Source organism: Podarcis cretensis (genome assembly GCF_951804945.1).
Source record: "Podarcis cretensis genome assembly, chromosome: 16".
In the NCBI taxonomy this organism is placed as follows: domain Eukaryota; kingdom Metazoa; phylum Chordata; class Lepidosauria; order Squamata; family Lacertidae; genus Podarcis; species Podarcis cretensis.
This window is the reverse complement of record NC_137186.1, coordinates 39313021-39329240: the sequence shown is the minus strand read 5'-3', so window position 1 is coordinate 39329240 and position 16220 is coordinate 39313021. Positions and strand designations below refer to the sequence as shown.

Below are 16220 nucleotides of genomic sequence, written 5' to 3'. Positions count from 1 at the left end.
GCCACATGACCTGGAAGCTGTACGCTGGCTCCCTCGGCCAATAAAGCAAGATGAGCGCTGCAACCCCAGAGTCATTCACGATGACCTAATGGTCAGGGGTCCCTTTACCTTTAAGTGCAGATTTAGGAATGATTGCCATAACTTAAATAGAAATACTAATTAGAATGAATTATTAGGCCATTTTCATGCATTTGTATGTATATAGTATCGGTTTCCCCCCGCCCCCCGTGAACCTGATCTTACCCCATGAACCTTATACTTATCTGTTTATCGTAACATTTGTACTCTGCTAACATTTATTTATTTATTATCTATTTATGTCATATGATTTATACCCCTTGATTGCAAAAAAACCTCAAAGTGGTTTTCAAAAGGAATAAAACAATAGAATTATCAATAAAAACAGCTAAAACATTTTTAAAAGCAAATAAAAACACATGTCAGCATTCTGCATGTCTGAACAGACTTCCCTAAAGAAAATTGTTCTTAGCAGGTGCTGAAAAGAGTACAGTGAAGGCATCTGCCTGAGGTCAATAGCCAGGGAGTTCCAAAGATTGATTCCTTACAACTGCGAAACGAGCATTATGTGGCACCTGGGCCACTTCTGGTAGTTGTAGTAGCAATGATGATAATACTAGGCATATAAAGCATCTCATGATAGTGAGGAAATCTAGCCAGGGAACTTCTGATGGTCAGTGTCCAGAGCTGTGGCCTCTCCCTTCTTTTGCCTCTTTGGACTGGACTTGGTGGTTTCAAAGAGAGAACAGCCCTCTCTGACAATTTAAATCGAGAACTCTCCTCTGCAAAGCAGGGTGTTCAACCCAAAACTTTGTTTTGCCTCTTAGGAAATAGCGGCTAAGCAGCCTTCAGAGGAGGAAGAGCCTGGAGTCCCAGAAGACGAGACCAGCAGCAGAAAGGCTCAGGAGTCCCCCGCTAGGGAAGCAGCAGCAGCAGCAGCAGATAACCAAGGTGTAGGTCCTGCTCCTGCTCCGGAAGCAGAGAGCGTGGCTGGTGCAGAGGAAGGACGTGGCCTCATGCGCACCCAGAGTGTTGCCAGGAGAGAGGAAGCCGGGAGCCCCAGAGAGGCAGCAGTGAGCTTCAGAGAGCCCCTTGCCTCGGGACAAGCTGCAAGCTCCGCAAGCAGTGGTGGGCCTGGCAGTCCGGCCACAAAGGCCGAGGCCGAGGTGAGCCACGAAGTCAACGCTGCCCTTGGAGGCACAGGGCCCTCAAGTGAGGATGAAAGGGCCAGCCGGGAAACGGAGGTGAAAACAGCCCAAGGAGAGAGTGGCCCTTCCCAAGCACCGACTGCAGCCAGCAGCCTGACCCCAGCAGAGGGGCAGGAGGAGTCCGCTGTCTCTTCGGCCCTCCCTGGCATGACCCTAGAGGAGACCAGCAGGCCACTCTCGGCGCACCCACTTGTGAGTATTGCTCAGAAAGAGAGCGGCATCAGTAGAACAATGAAAGAGAGGCTCCACCTCCTTTCTGTCTTCTTACAGTAAAATACAATCACATCTTATACACATTAAACTTGTGCGACTTCAAGCATGTGCGATTGAAGGCCGATCAGTTTGAATCCCACAAATTAAATGAAGGCAAGGTTTTCACTGTGCGAAAAGAGCTTTTAAGCTCTCTGCCCTGCTTACTGGGACAGGCCATCTCATTGTGCCGTCTCTGGAACTAGGGGGATGTTTGCACAACAAGATCTTGTGGGAACTCAGGCAGCCTTGTGAGATCTCACAAGAGCATTGCCAAGCTGGCAAGCTGAGTGGGCCTTGCTCAGTCAAAGCTCTCTGTTTTGCTTGGGAGACAAGGCCCATGTGGCATGCCAGCTCTGGAAAAGAAAGGTATGCATTTTTGCATATATGCACCACACCCAGAACATGACCCCAGTGTAAGATCCGGTTGTACTGAACATTTTCGAAAATCGATAAAAATTAATTGGCCAAAAAAATTCTGATTGTACTGTACAAGTGTTATTGGGAGTCACCCAGTCAAACATCAGTTTCATTCAAGGGCCCATCTAGACATTTTAAAGTTGTGCATTCATGATGGTTTGTGCTTGTGATGGTCTCAGGGCAGCTCTGTGATGGGATGTAAAGAGGCATCTTTCTCCATTCTGTCCTGCATCCCCCCCCCCCCCAGTTTCTGTTCCACTGCCAAAAATGACGTCAGAGTACACTCGCAATGGAAGCACATGTAACTTGTGCGCATTCAGCTTTATGCACTTGGCAAAATTAAAAAGGGGGCGGAAAGGGGGTGAGTGTGCAGGGGGAAAATCTTTGGCAATCCCACCCTCCATCGCAGCCAGTGTATTTTGACACTATACACGGTTTTGCTTTAGGTGTGATCCCCGGAATGTAACCCCTGTGTAAGTTGCGGGTTTACTCTATTTGTATCGTTTTCTGCTGTAACAAAATGACTTAACTTACACAATTAATTATGTAAATTACATAAGTTATGTTGTCATTACATTCTACCACATTTATTCCACAATGTAAATGTTGTTGCAGAAGACACCCAGACCAAAAAACAAAAAATAAAAACAAAGTACCAGTCTGGAAGGGCACAAAATGCATGGTTGCATGCAAATTTAATTTATGGCATTTGCGGTCACAATATGTTTTTGATTGCCGCCGGGGTGGGGGCTTTCCACACTTTCCACTTACTGCTGTGCACACTTTACGACAGGAACACTTAGCATATTGCTGCTGTGTGATGTGATCTGACTCATCATTTGTAACTCCCTCCCTCTGCCCCACCACTCTCCCTGGCACAGCCGCTCCCCTCCCCAGAGTTGCCAACAGGCAGCTCCTTCAGCCCCCCCCCCATTGCTGTCCTGCTCTGACCAGCCCCTCCATGATGCTTCCTTGGGACTCATTACTTGCACCAGTTGTGCTGTTGGGCTTATATCAGTAAAAAATGTTGATGTTGGGGTGTGTTTGTGTATTTTTTTTTACTAAACAGAGCCTCTCTGCTCTGGCTTTCTCTTTCAGAGTTTGTCTTGGGTCTTTGGCTATAACAGTGAACTCCCGGTTTTCAACCTGCTTGATGAAGACTACCGAGTGATCTTATACGTCTCCTCTCACACGGCCGTGATCCATGATGTCCTCAGGAACAGGCAATATCTCCTCCAGGTAGGGGTCAGTTCTGTATCGGTGCTGGAGAACCCATTTGTTCTTTCCTCTCCTCCTCCCATCAGGCCAAATGAGGAGGAGGCTTCAGGCCGCAGAGGCAGATGGCAGGAGGGAGGAGGAGTGGTGACCTGGTGCTGGAGGACAGAGCTGAGTGTGGCACGTGGCCTGTTGTGTTTTTTCTCTGCCAGCTTGAGAGATTCTTCTGCCTGAGGCACAGAACAAGATGGCGCCCCATCCCATTCACAGCTGAGATGTGGTTCCACACTGGTGTTGGGGCAGCCATCTTGTGGTACCCCTCAGGCAGCAGCTAGGCAGATTGCAGGGCACACACAGAGCTTTCCATCATCCCAACACCCTCCCCGGCTGCCCCATGCTAGGTTCCTTCCACTAGTATGCTGCCCTCAAGCACAGTGGAGGAAGTTTCCCTGCTGCCAGCGCTTCTGTCTGGTCAGCTTCTGCACATGAAACTGGATGGGGCGCCATCTTGCCCTGTACCACAGGCGAAAAAGGTCCCGTGTCAGAAGGGTTATTCCTGTTTGCTCTTCTTGTTTCAGCCGCTTTGCCCTACCACCCGCCTGCTTGGCGGCACATCTTGCCTAACAGGGAGAACTGTAATCTGAAGTTGGCATGATGAAGGGTGGAGGGTTTGACTGTAGACGACTTAATCCTGAGCACGTTTCCCTCTGGTGCCGCTGGCCATCGGCAAGGGAGGACCTTGGTCATATGGAGTTCTGTTTGAGGCCAAAATTCGTGGCCTGCACCTCTCACGCTGCCTTCCCAAAGCTGGGCAAGCACTAACTAGGCTGGGGTAAGGACTCCAGGACCCTGTCAGAGCCCTCACGCCTCTGTCCCAAAGTACAGTGCTTACTAGGCTTTGGGAAGGCCCCCCTGTGTCCCATGTAGGAAAACCGGTTGTGCTGCCCTAAGTATGCACCTGCCATTGGCAGTGGCCCCGCTGAGATAATAATAATTAATAATAATAATTTATTATTTATACCCCGCCCATCTGGCTGGGTTTCCCCAGCCACTCTGGGCGGCTTCCAACAGAGATAAAAAATACACTAAAATATCACATATTAAAAACTTCCCTGAACAGGGCTGCCTTCAGATGTTTTCTGAATGTCAGGTAGTTGTCCATCGCCTTGACATCCAATGGGAGGGCATTCCACAGGGCGGGCGCCACCACCGAGAAGGCCCTCTGCCTGGTTCCCTGCAACTTGGCCTCTCGCAGTGAGGGAACCGCCAGAAGGCCCTCGGAGCTGGACCTCAGTGTCCGGGCAGACCGATGGGGGAGGAGACGCTCCTTCAGATATACTGGACCGAGGCCATTTAGGGCTTTAAAGGTCAGCACCAACACTTTGAATTGTGCTCGGAAACGTACTGGGAGCCAATGTAGGTCTTTCAAGACCGGTGTTATATGGTCTCGGCGGCCGCTCCCAGTCACCAGTCTAGCTGCCGCATTCTGGATTAGTTGTAGTTTCCGGGTCACCTTCAAAGGTAGCCCCACGTAGAGCGCATTGCAGTAGTCCAAGCGGGAGATAACCAGAGCATGTACCACTCTGGCGAGACAGTCTGCAGGCAGATAGGGTCTCAGCCTACGTACCAGATGGAGCTGGTAAACAGCTGCCCTGGATACAGATTTGACCTGTGCCTCCATGGACAGCTGTGAGTCCAAAATGACTCCCAGGCTGCGCACCTGGTCCTTCAGGGGCACAGTTACCCCATTCAGGACCAGGGAATCCTCCACACCTGCCCGCCTCCTGTCCCCCAAAAACAGTACTTCTGTCTTGTCAGGATTCAACCTCAATCTGTTAGCCGCCATCCATCCTCCAACCGCTTCCAGACACTCACACAGGACCTTTACCGCCTTCACTGGTTCTGATTTAAAAGAGAGGTAGAGCTGGGTATCATCTGCATACTGATGAACACCCAGCCCAAACCTCCTGATGATCCCTCCCAGCGGCTGCATGTAGATGTTGAAAAGCATGGGGGAGAGGACAGAACCCTGAGGCACCCCACAAGTGAGAGCCCAGGGGTCTGAACACTCATCCCCCACCACCACTTTCTGAACACGGCCCAGGAGGAAGGAGCGGAACCACTGTATGACAGTGCCCCCAGCTCCCAGCCCCTCAAGACGGTCCAGAAGGATGTCATGGTCGATGGTATCAAACGCCGCTGAGAGATCCAGCAGAACTAGGAAACAGCTCTCACCTTTGTCCCTAGCCCGCCGGAGATCATCAACCAGTGCGACCAAGGCAGTTTCAGTCCCATGATGAGGCCTGAATCCCGACTGGAAGGGATCCAAATGGTCCGCTTCTTCCAGGCGTGCCTGGAGTTGTTCAGCAACCACTCGCTCAATCACCTTGCCCAAGAATGGAAGGTTTGAGACTGGGCGATAATTGGCCATCGTGGCCGCATCTAGAGATGTTTTTTTAAGAAGCGGTTTAATAACCGCCTCTTTCAGCGGGTCTGGGAAGGCTCCCTCACGGAGGGAAGCATTCACCACCCCACGAAGCCCATCGCCCAGTCCTTCCCGGCTAGCTTTTATAAGCCAGGATGGGCAAGGATCCAGGAGACAGGTGGTTGGCTTCACTCGTCCAAGCAGCCTGTCCACATCCTCGGAGGTAACAGATTGGAATTGATCCCACACAACTTGACCAGACAGGACTCTAGCACTCTCCCGCCCTGGCCCTGCTCCCACGGTGGAGTCTACTTCTTCCCGAATCTGAGCGATTTTATCTGCAAAAAAATTTGCAAAATCATTGCAGGAGAACATGTGGCCCGTACTGGGCCCCGATGTTACAGGTGGTTCCGCTAAATTGTGGACCACCTGAAAGAGTCTCCTGCTGCTGTTTTCTGCAGATGCAATAGAGGCGGTGAAGAAAGTCTTCTTCGCCGTCGCTATCGCCACTTGGTAGGCTCGACGTTGAGCTCTAACCTGTGTCCGGTCAGATTCAGAATGGGTTATCCGCCACCGGCGCTCTAGCCGTCTCAACGATTGTTTCATTGCCCTCAGATCCGTGGAAAACCACGGGGCTCTCCGGGCTCCATGCAATCGGAGAGGGCGCTTCGGAGCCAAACAGTCAATAGCCCTGGTTAACTCCACATTCCAGCGGGCCACCAGGGAATCGGCTGAAAGGCCATCAACATGGGATAAAGCATCCCCTACCACTCTCTGGAAACCATTTGGATCCATTAAGTGGCGGGGGCGGACCATCCGAATCGGTCCCACCTCCCTGCAGAGGAGATGGGTCGCAGAGAAGTCCAGTTGCACCAGGAAGTGGTCTGACCATGGCACTTCTTTCGTTTCACTTTTACTTAGTGTCAGATCACCAACATCCGTAGAGGTAAACACCAGGTCCAAGGCATGTCCGCGGCTATGGGTTGGGCCAGACTTATTCAGGGACAGCCCCATGGAGGCCATGCTTTCCACGAAGTCCCGAGCGGCCCCTTGTAAGGTCGTGTCGGCATGGATGTTAAAATCCCCTAGGACGACCAAGCTAGGTGTCTCCAGGAGAACATCCGCCACGACCTGAAGCAGCTCGGGCAGGGAATCCTTGGTGCAGCGGGGAGGTCGGTACACCAAAAGGAATCCTGTACTGCCCCTATTGCCCAACTTCCAGAACATGCACTCAGAAAACTGGGTCTTCCCAATAGGACGCCTGGTGCAAACTAATGACTTCCTAAAAATCACTGCAACCCCCCCTCCCCGCCCACATGACCTGGGTTGCTGTGCGTAAGAGAAACCTGGTGGACAAGCAGCAGCAAGGACAGGCCCATCTGCTTCATCCAACCAAGTCTCTGTTACACATGCCAGGTCAAGTCCTCCATCCATGATCAAGTCATGGATGGCAGTGGTCTTATGAATCATTGACCTGGCATTGCACAGCAGCACCTTCAGGTCATGTGGGTATCCCTTGCTGATTCTAGTATTCATCTGGTCAGGGCCAGACCCGGAGGCAGGGATAGTCCTCAGACAACGACTAAACCTGCCTCCTCTGTAATGACATGGTCTGGTCTTAGCGTAACTCCTCCTCCTACCCGTGATCACTGAGATCGGTTGTCCCAGTACATTCCCCCCCGTGAAACATATCCCAGCCATTTTGTGGGCTGGGGCCATTTCCCCGGCAGCCCTGACCCCTCCCATTAAGAACAAAATAACCCCTTTAGAAAACAACAACAAAAAACAACAACACAAATAAAACAATACAAACAAAAAACAATAAAAATTACAAAAATTACAAAAACATAAAATCAAACAAATCCCCAGGCCCAATAAACATCCACCCCACACCCCCCCCCACATACAAAAAATTCAAAATAAAATTCTTAAAACATTTTAAAAGCACTCTGCACCCCTCCAGCAGTAACAGCAACTGTCCTAGTGAGGCCCGTCAGGCCCCGCCCCAGGCCAGATGGTGAGTGGCAGGAAGGAGCAGGGCCCTCAGACACTCACATACAGGAGAGTCCTCCTGGGCAGCAGAGCGCAGCAGTCCCTGTGAGGCTTCAGGCCCCACCCCAGGCCAGATGGTGAGTGGCAAGAAGGAGCAGGGCCCTCAGACACCCACACAGGAGAGTCCTCCTGGGCAGCAGAGTCCAGCAGTCCTTATGAGGCTTCAGGCCCCGCCCCAGGCCAGATGGTGAGTGGCAGGAAGGAGCAGGGCCCTCAGACACCCACACAGGAGAGTCCTCCTGGGCAGCAGAGTCCAGCAGTCCTTATGAGGCTTCAGGCCCCGCCCCAGGCCAGATGGTGAGTGGCAGGAAGGAGCAGGGCCCTCAGACACTCACATACAGGAGAGTCCTCCTGGGCAGCAGAGTCCGGCAGTCCTTATGAGGCTTCAGGCCTCGCCCCAGGCCAGATGGTGAGTGGCAGGAAGGAGCAGGGCCCTCAGACACTCACATACAGGAGAGTCCTCCTGGGCAGCAGAGTCCAGCAGTCCTTATGAGGCTTCAGGCCCCGCCCCAGGCCAGATGGTGAGTGGCAGGAAGGAGCAGGGCCCTCAGACACTCACATACAGGAGAGTCCTCCTGGGCAGCAGAGTCCAGCAGTCCTTATGAGGCTTCAGGCCCCGCCCCAGGCCAGATGGTGAGTGGCAGGAAGGAGCAGGGCCCTCAGACACTCACATACAGGAGAGTCCTCCTGGGCAGCAGAGTCCAGCAGTCCTTATGAGGCTTCAGGCCCCGCCCCAGGCCAGATGGTGAGTGGCAGGAAGGAGCAGGGCCCTCAGACACTCACATACAGGAGAGTCCTCCTGGGCAGCAGAGTCCAGCAGTCCTTATGAGGCTTCAGGCCCCGCCCCAGGCCAGATGGTGAGTGGCAGGAAGGAGCAGGGCCCTCAGACACTCACATACAGGAGAGTCCTCCTGGGCAGCAGAGTCCAGCAGTCCTTATGAGGCTTCAGGCCCCGCCCCAGGCCAGATGGTGAGTGGCAGGAAGGAGCAGGGCCCTCAGACACTCACATACAGGAGAGTCCTCCTGGGCAGCAGAGTCCACCAGTCCTTATGAGGCTTCAGGCCCCGCCCCAGGCCAGATGGTGAGTGGCAGGAAGGAGCAGGGCCCTCAGACACTCACATACAGGAGAGTCCTCCTGGGCAGCAGAGTCCAGCAGTCCTTATGAGGCTTCAGGCCCCGCCCCAGGCCAGATGGTGAGTGGCAGGAAGGAGCAGGGCCCTCAGACACCCACACAGGAGAGTCCTCCACAGGAGATGCATTCCTTGACAGATTACCCGCAAGATTATGTCCCCAATAAAAAAAACGGTCCAACATTTAGCATACCGGCTTGAGGGAGATTTCCCATGAGCTGCCTCTGCAGAGCTCGCTCTCTTCCTTTGACTTTCCAGGGACACACAGACTGCATTTCCTGCATCTGCATAAGTGAAGACCGAAGGTGGATAGCAACAGCTGACAGGGGCCCCCAGAGCATGGTGACTGTTTGGGACGGATACTCTGCGTAAGCATCTGGTGGCGGAGGTTTGCTAACCATTTATTTCCGCGTTAGACCTCTCCCGCATTGGCCTTAGCTGCCAGTAGTGTTGGTGACTCGACTCTTAAAGCTTGGTGGGTAATTGGGCAGCCATAAAGCCAAGGTCTCGGCTGCATCTGTCCCTCCAGGGCAGAAGTGAACCTGCTTCAGTTTCAGAGCGTTCAGTGTGTCCTGTGTTCTCCAGGATTCCTGTGCACACCATATTTGACAGCCACCCAGAGGGCGGAGTCTGCGCCATCGCAATTTCGCATGATTCCAAGTTTCTGGCTACCATCGGGGCTGGGGAAGTGCAGGTAAAGGAAGCATCTCCTGCGCTGAATCCTCTAACTAGGGTGCCTCGAATTCCTGAAGGAGAGAAGTGAGGGGGGCACTCTCGACGGGAGGGCGTGAACAGTTTTGTTTAATGGGCTATAAGCACTCAGGAGTCAGGATTTCCCAGAACATGGACTCTTTGGGCTCTTCAGTGGCAGAGCTTCATGCTCTGGCACCGGGCGGGGGGGGGGGGAGGTGGAGAGCAGGCGGGGGCAGGGCTGGCACACATCCTGGGGGCATGGCATGCTGTCTGCGGGGGTGTGGCGCCCAGCGTGGGCATGGAAGCAGCCGCAATGGCACCCCACCAGGATTACGCTGCCAGGGATGGTGCGCTCCCCTCGCACCCCACTTCTTCCGCCAGTGGGGCTCTGGGGTGGGTCTTCTAAGGGAGTGTGTTCTGGCACCTTTTTTTCTGGAAAAAAAGCACTGGGGGCAGTATTAGAACAAGTATACACCCTTTGGGGGTGAGGCAATCCTTCAAACAAACTGGTCCCAAGCTGTTAAGGGCCTCAGAGACCTAACAAATGGGCAGTCAATGCAGGTCTTTGAGACAAAGTGTAACCTCACTCCTGTCCATAATCGTGCTTTCTTCATCACATCAGAAAGTTTGCATTTGGAGGTGGACCTCACCTGAGACAAAGCCTGTCTGCAGCGTAGAAATCCAGCCGCAGTTTGGCTTCCAGGTGAGACATGAGTTTGGTTTGTTTTACTGATGGGTGGGTGGGTGGATTGGATTTATATCCCACCCCTTCCCCTCCAGGGAGCCCACATCCACAATTTAAAAGCAAAAACAAAGTAAAAGTGTTTCACCTAAGAGCAACTGAGCAATTCTGCCGTGGTATCCTGTTTGTGGTGGTGAAGCTGTTCTTAAGATCTCTTAGATGACTCCTTCATCCTCCTTGCTTACTTACTTTGTATTCAGCCTTCCCTCCACGGAGCTGTAGGCAAGGTACATTGGATTCCCCCCCCCCACCGCCTTTAGCTTCTTGTCAGCCTGTGAGATAGGCCAGGCTGTGAATTGCCCCTGGCCGCTGGCTTACTACCTGTGGATTTGAGCCCAGGTCTCGCCATTCCAAATGCTCCATTCACTGCATCACACAGGCTTTTCTCGTTCTATTTAAAAGCACTGCGTACGTATGGCACTGTGGGTTAAACCACAGAGCCTAGGACTATTTAATTTTTGCAAGCACTTAAAGCAAACTGAAAATGTATAACCTGTAATGGTCTTCACAGCTGGACACCCCCGCTCTTTTTCAAAACTTTGGCTTTGTGAAGGTGCTGTCCTGAGAGGGATATTGTTGCTTATTCATAGGCAGGCAAGGAGACCAAAGTGGATGGCAATTTGCATTGAACTTGCAAGTACCTATTTATAAGTCTGGAAGTGCAGATTTAGGGACGCAGGTGGCGCTGTGGTCTAAACCACAGAGCCTAGGCCTTGCCGATCAGAAGGTTGGCGGTTCGAATCCCTGCGATGGGGTGAGCTCCCGTTGTTCAGTCCCTGCTCCTGCCAACCTAGCAGTTCGAAAGCACGTCAAAGTGCAAGTAGATAAATAGGTACCACTCCAGCAGGAAGGTAAATGGCATTTCCGTGCGCTGCTCTGGTTCACCAGAAGCAGCTTAGTCATGCTGGCCACATGACCCGGAAGCTGCACGCCGGCTCCCTTGGCCAATAAAGCAAGATGAGCGCCGCAACCCCAGAGTCGGCCACGACTGGACCTAATGGTCAGGGGTCCCTTTACCTTTATGTATGATTGGTGAGATAGATGTGGACATTTGTGTGCATTCACACACTATATTGATTCTGTGAATCCTTATCTGTAGAGATAACAACAATTCATCAGTGTAGCAGAAAAAAAGTGTGTGACCTGACTCTTAGTTAATACTTAGGCATCAGATTTCATTTCCCAACCTGGAGCTCTCCGGATGTTCTGGACTACAACTCCCATCATCCCTGCCCATTGACCACATGGTCTGAGTTGGGGTCTGAGACATCTGGAGGGAGGCATCCATTTGAGGAAGGTTGACCTAGGGGTCAAACTCTATGTAGGCTTCCAAATGAGAAGAAATTATACCGGTAAGTGCCGTGAGCTAAAGCATGGGTAGGCAAACTAAGGCCTGGGGGCCGGATCCAGCCCAGTCGCCTTCTAAATCCTGCCCATGGACAGTCTGGGAATCAGCGTGTTTTTATGAGTAGAATGTGTCCTTTTATTTAAAATGCATCTCTGGGTTGTTTGTGGGGCATAGGAATTTGTTCATTCCCCCCAAAAAATATAGTCCGGTCCCCCCCACAAGGTTTGAGGGACAGTGGACCGGCCTCCTGCTGAAAATGTTTGCTGACCCTTGAGCTAAAGTGTCATTCTGCTACTGCTGTCACCTCTGAGCTTGTTCATTTTCCAGGATTACATTGCCTTTAATTCCCGAGACCATAATGAGCTGGTCAGCAACAGTAAAATTCAAGTCGTCTTCTACATATGGGTAAGTTGGAATAAAAATGTCTGCTGTACTTTGGTATGTTGTTTTAGCCGGTAATAAGTCCACGGGGGGGGGGGGGGGGGTAGGTGTTCTCTGTTTTATGACTGCACAGCTCCAACACAGAAATGGTCAGAATTCAGCCTCCTGGAAATCCCAGCCAAGGTTCAAGGCTGCCTTTGGCCTGGGTAGTGCCGGCACGCAGAAGGTCTCAGGTTCATTCATTAACACGTCCAATGCATTTATCCTCTGTTCATCAGCTGGAAAGGTTTCCAGCAGGCTTGTAGAGCAACAAAAACAAGACACAGGCTCTGCCCTTGTTATATAAAGAAATGGCATGAAAGGAAAAAGTGATGGGGAGGAAAGAAGAAAATGATGTTAGAAGGTTCTCAGAATAATAAGCTTACTGGAAATGGGCGGCTCACAGTGAAGTGGAGGGGTGGGAGATGGGCCTTGGTGGTGTCTGAGATTTGATTCTGTTTTTTTCTCCATGTCTCCTTAGAATGCCGACATCTTGCACTACCATGCTCCGCCCCTGACAGATAAAGTGAGTATTGCATTGAACACCTTAGGAATGTACAGAACTGACGCCTTTGGAGGGCCTTTGGGCAAGGCGCCCTCCTACTCTTCCTCTATGTCACCACCACTGTTGTTGCCAACTGCTGCCCGTCGTTGTCTTCTTCTTTAGCATGGTGCCCCCTGCTTACTTGCCAGGCAGAGAGCCAGTGGGCAAGCACGCAGTGGCATCTGTTGTTGCTCCTCCTTCTCAGCACCACCCATCAACTGGGGGTGGGGCTCAAATATTTTATGAGGAGGCAAAGGGACTGCAGCCCCTAGGAGTTGGCTCCTATGTTTTGTGTTATGGTTTTGCAGCAAGCAAATCCAAAGTCCTTCAGCAAAAACAGGTGACCAGATGATCTGTGTGCAAACTCACCATGGCTAGACACCCAGAGGCCAATTCACACAACTGGCTGACCCTGGCTATCTCCAGTCCAAGGGCAATGTTGTAATCAGTTTAAAGACTTGCCTGTTAGTACCTTGATGGCGCAATTAAACTGAAAGCCAACCTTTAAACTGGAGGGTATGTCGTCCCATCCAGCCCTGCTACTTGTGTTCATGTCATTAGACTCATTCTGTTTTGAATGTGTAATTGCTGAACAAATAATAATAATAATAATAATAATAATAACAATAATTTGTTATTTCTACCCCGCCCATCTGGCTGGGTTTCCCCAGCTGCTCTGGGCGGGTGTCAACAGAACATTAAAAGCATAATAAAACTTCAAACATTAAAAAGTTCCCTAAACAGGGATGCCTTCAGATGTCTTCTAAAAGTCGGATAGTTGTTTATTCCCTTGACATCTGATGGGAGGGCCTTCTACAGATCTTGAGACTGGCGTGCTGCGCGCTCTGCCCATCAGCCTTCCCAGCCAAGCAGCAGCAAATGGATTATGAGGGGCTTGGCTGGGTTTGCGGAGAGCAGAGGAGGGCAAAAATGCTCTACAGTTGTGCTCCAGAGTATATTTTGTGTTATGTATTGAAGTTCTCACCCTGTGCCTGGTCCTGGTGGTAGAATGCATGGTGGTCAGCAATTTTGGATGGCTTTGGAGCGTTGTGGTTTTTAAGCTTCTCCTTTAGCACGTCCCACGGCGCTGCCTGGACTGCTAGTGGCACGATCAAAACTTGGGCCGTCTTGAACACCTTGGGCCTGCAGAGGCTGAGGAATAGTGGGTGGACATAGCAGACGACACAGAGATTTCTCCAAGTAGTTCTTTATAAGTAAGCTGGAACTGAACTGAACTGAACAACTCAGCCAGCCTGTTTTTATAGGCTATCACATTGTAACAACAACAACCCAGGGTTTCCCGCCTAAAGTAACTGACATGGACCTGAGTGAAAACTATATACACAATACCCCTGGTGGCCAGGGTGAGAACCTCAATACTGTACATAACATTCTGGACCGGCAGCTCAACACATTTTGTGCAGTGGGAACAAAGGGCTTTGTGCTGCTGAGAACCCGGAGATTAAGAAGGAACATAGAACACAGAAAGTTCTCTCCCCTCCCTCCATTTTCATAACCTTGAGTCAATATTTATTTATTAACTGCATTTCTATCTCACCTTTTTCTCCAAAGAGATCAAAGCAAGTCCAGCTCATCCATGAGGCAAGGTGAGGCTGCTGCCTCAGGTGGCAGGATTCACAGGGGCAGCTGATCTGGCCTCAAAGGAACATGTCGCCCGCTGCCGCCGACGCAGTGGCAGCGATGGCTGCGCCACATGCTTTGAAGGGCGGATCTGCCACCTTCTCAGCAGCCTCTTGGCAAATAGGAGGCATTGCTGGTCTCCTCCTACCCTTGTTCCCAAAGGAGAGCTTCACTCGCCCCTTGTGTCATGGCTTGAGGTGGCCTGCATCGTTCTCCTTCAGTCCCCACAACAACCCTGTGAGGTGGGTTAGGCTGAGAGGCAGTGACTGGCCCAAGGTCACCCAGTGAACTTCGTGACTGAGTGGGAATTCGAACCCTGGTCGACCCAGATCCTAGTCCAGCACTCAAACCACTACCTTACACTAGCATATGACAGTCTCTCCTTCTTCCTCTCTTCCTTTCTAATGTTTTCCTCTTTCCTTCTTTCTTTCAGGAGTGTCGTAAGGGGGTGGCCTGGGGTCTTTGCCCTGGTCCTCGGAGCTCCTGCCCACTATCCTCCTGCCTTTTAAAAACAAAACAAACAAACAAACAAAACTTTGCTTATAGGGCTCTTGAGCATGCTGCTAACTGCAGGGGCCAACAAGCCTTCAGCCACACAACATCTCAATAACAACAACAACAAAAACAACAACAATTTATTATTTATACCCTGCCCATCTGGCTGGGTTTCCTCAGCCACTCTGGGCAGCTTCCAACAAAATATTAAAATACAATAGTCTGTTAAACATTAAAAGCTTCCCTAAACAGGGCTGCCCTAAACAGCCCTTCTCATCTTGCAAACTCATAAATATGAACAACCTAAAGTAATGGTTGACCCCACTGAGTATAGTAAATATAATAAAATTAAGCATGTGTGTTTGATAACTGCTGAAGGAGAGCAAAAGTGTATTCTCTTCTTCAACAGCCCTCATCACATTTCCTTTTCTAATGAATAAAAGTATATTCCAGTTTAGTTAAATAAAACCTTCAGTCAGCACAACAAATACAATTAACATTTATAAATCACACAGGGCATTTCCCCACAAATGTACGTGAAAGTGCCTTGGGGAGAGGGAAGGGGAAACAATTTTAGAGGATATTGTAGGTAGGAACTGTTTCCAGATAAACAGATAAAATAAGAAATGCACAAGTAATACATTAGGTTGGCTCAGAGGCTTAAATCTGTATTTTCACATACAAATTAGCATATGCAATGTTTTGAGCAAATTGTGCCCTGTGCCTATGCCCAAGTCTTCCTTCCTCCCTCTCTTTCTCTCTTCCACCTCTCCCCAATCTCCTTTGTTTCTCTTAGTTATAAGGATGGGGCAGAGGAGCTGTGCTCACTGTTTGTGCAGCGCTGGGGGTGGGGGTGAGAACCACCGAAAACACACCCACCCACCCTGCCCTCTCTTATTCTCTGGTAGGGACAGGTGAGGAATTTGCTTCTAATGCAAGTCCACTTAATTCATGCTCCCTGAAACAGTATGCAAACTGAAACAATGTGCTTGTGTCTGAATTAGGTGATACAGTTTGGCAAGCAAAAACCTCATATATTATGGGACACAGGTCATAAGAACGTGTATCTTATTGAAAGCTATGTGCAAAATGTGTTGTGTTGGCTTGCAAAAATGTGTCCATTGGAAGGATTGTGCAGGAAAATGCAGCTATAGAATTTTTAAAATAAAGATTCGCCAACTGATGCAGAAATGGGGTACAAACTGACCTTAAAATTGGGGGGGAAAGAGAACTGGAGAGAGAGAGCTCACATTCTTCTGTCTCTGTTCTCTGCCACTTGTATGCATTTGAAAGCTCTTCTGTCGCTGGCTGCTTTGTGTTTTGCTTGGTGGCAAAGGGCATCTTTCCCTTTCTCCCTTCTCCAGTCGTTCAACAAGGTCGTGGGGATCTTCAGCCAGACCATTTTCCACTTCAGCTCTACACAAGCCATTACTGGGACCATGGAAGGGAAGCTGGTGGTCTGGGATGCCGTTTGCCCTCCCTCCAAATCTTCTGCCGTGTGCGTCAAACCCTACAACATGAAAGCCATCAAGCTGGTGCACTTGCAGCGGGATGGGATCACAGTGCTGGCCATCACAGACAAGTGAGCAGATTATCTCTCAGGTTTACGTATCACATCTG

At 50.6% G+C, this 16220-nt stretch overlaps 1 protein-coding gene across 3 annotated transcripts in view; it reads left to right on the top strand.

The window, feature by feature from the left end:
• The window catches only part of CFAP251 (cilia and flagella associated protein 251), a 39580-nt gene that overhangs the window by 2728 nt on the left and 20632 nt on the right, over positions 1–16220 (top strand). Inside the window, exons 3-11 of one of the 3 annotated variants that reach the window (XM_079956465.1) lie at positions 846–975; positions 1018–1418; positions 2994–3134; positions 8976–9085; positions 9303–9411; positions 10033–10113; positions 11828–11905; positions 12402–12446; positions 15965–16182. In XM_079956465.1, the coding sequence (XP_079812591.1) occupies positions 846–975; positions 1018–1418; positions 2994–3134; positions 8976–9085; positions 9303–9411; positions 10033–10113; positions 11828–11905; positions 12402–12446; positions 15965–16182 (1313 nt within the window). Of the gene's footprint in view, positions 1–845; positions 1419–2993; positions 3135–8975; positions 9086–9302; positions 9412–10032; positions 10114–11827; positions 11906–12401; positions 12447–15964; positions 16183–16220 lie in introns of all 3 variants that reach the window. The other 2 variants (XM_079956466.1, XM_079956464.1) reach the window with 2 other exon arrangements.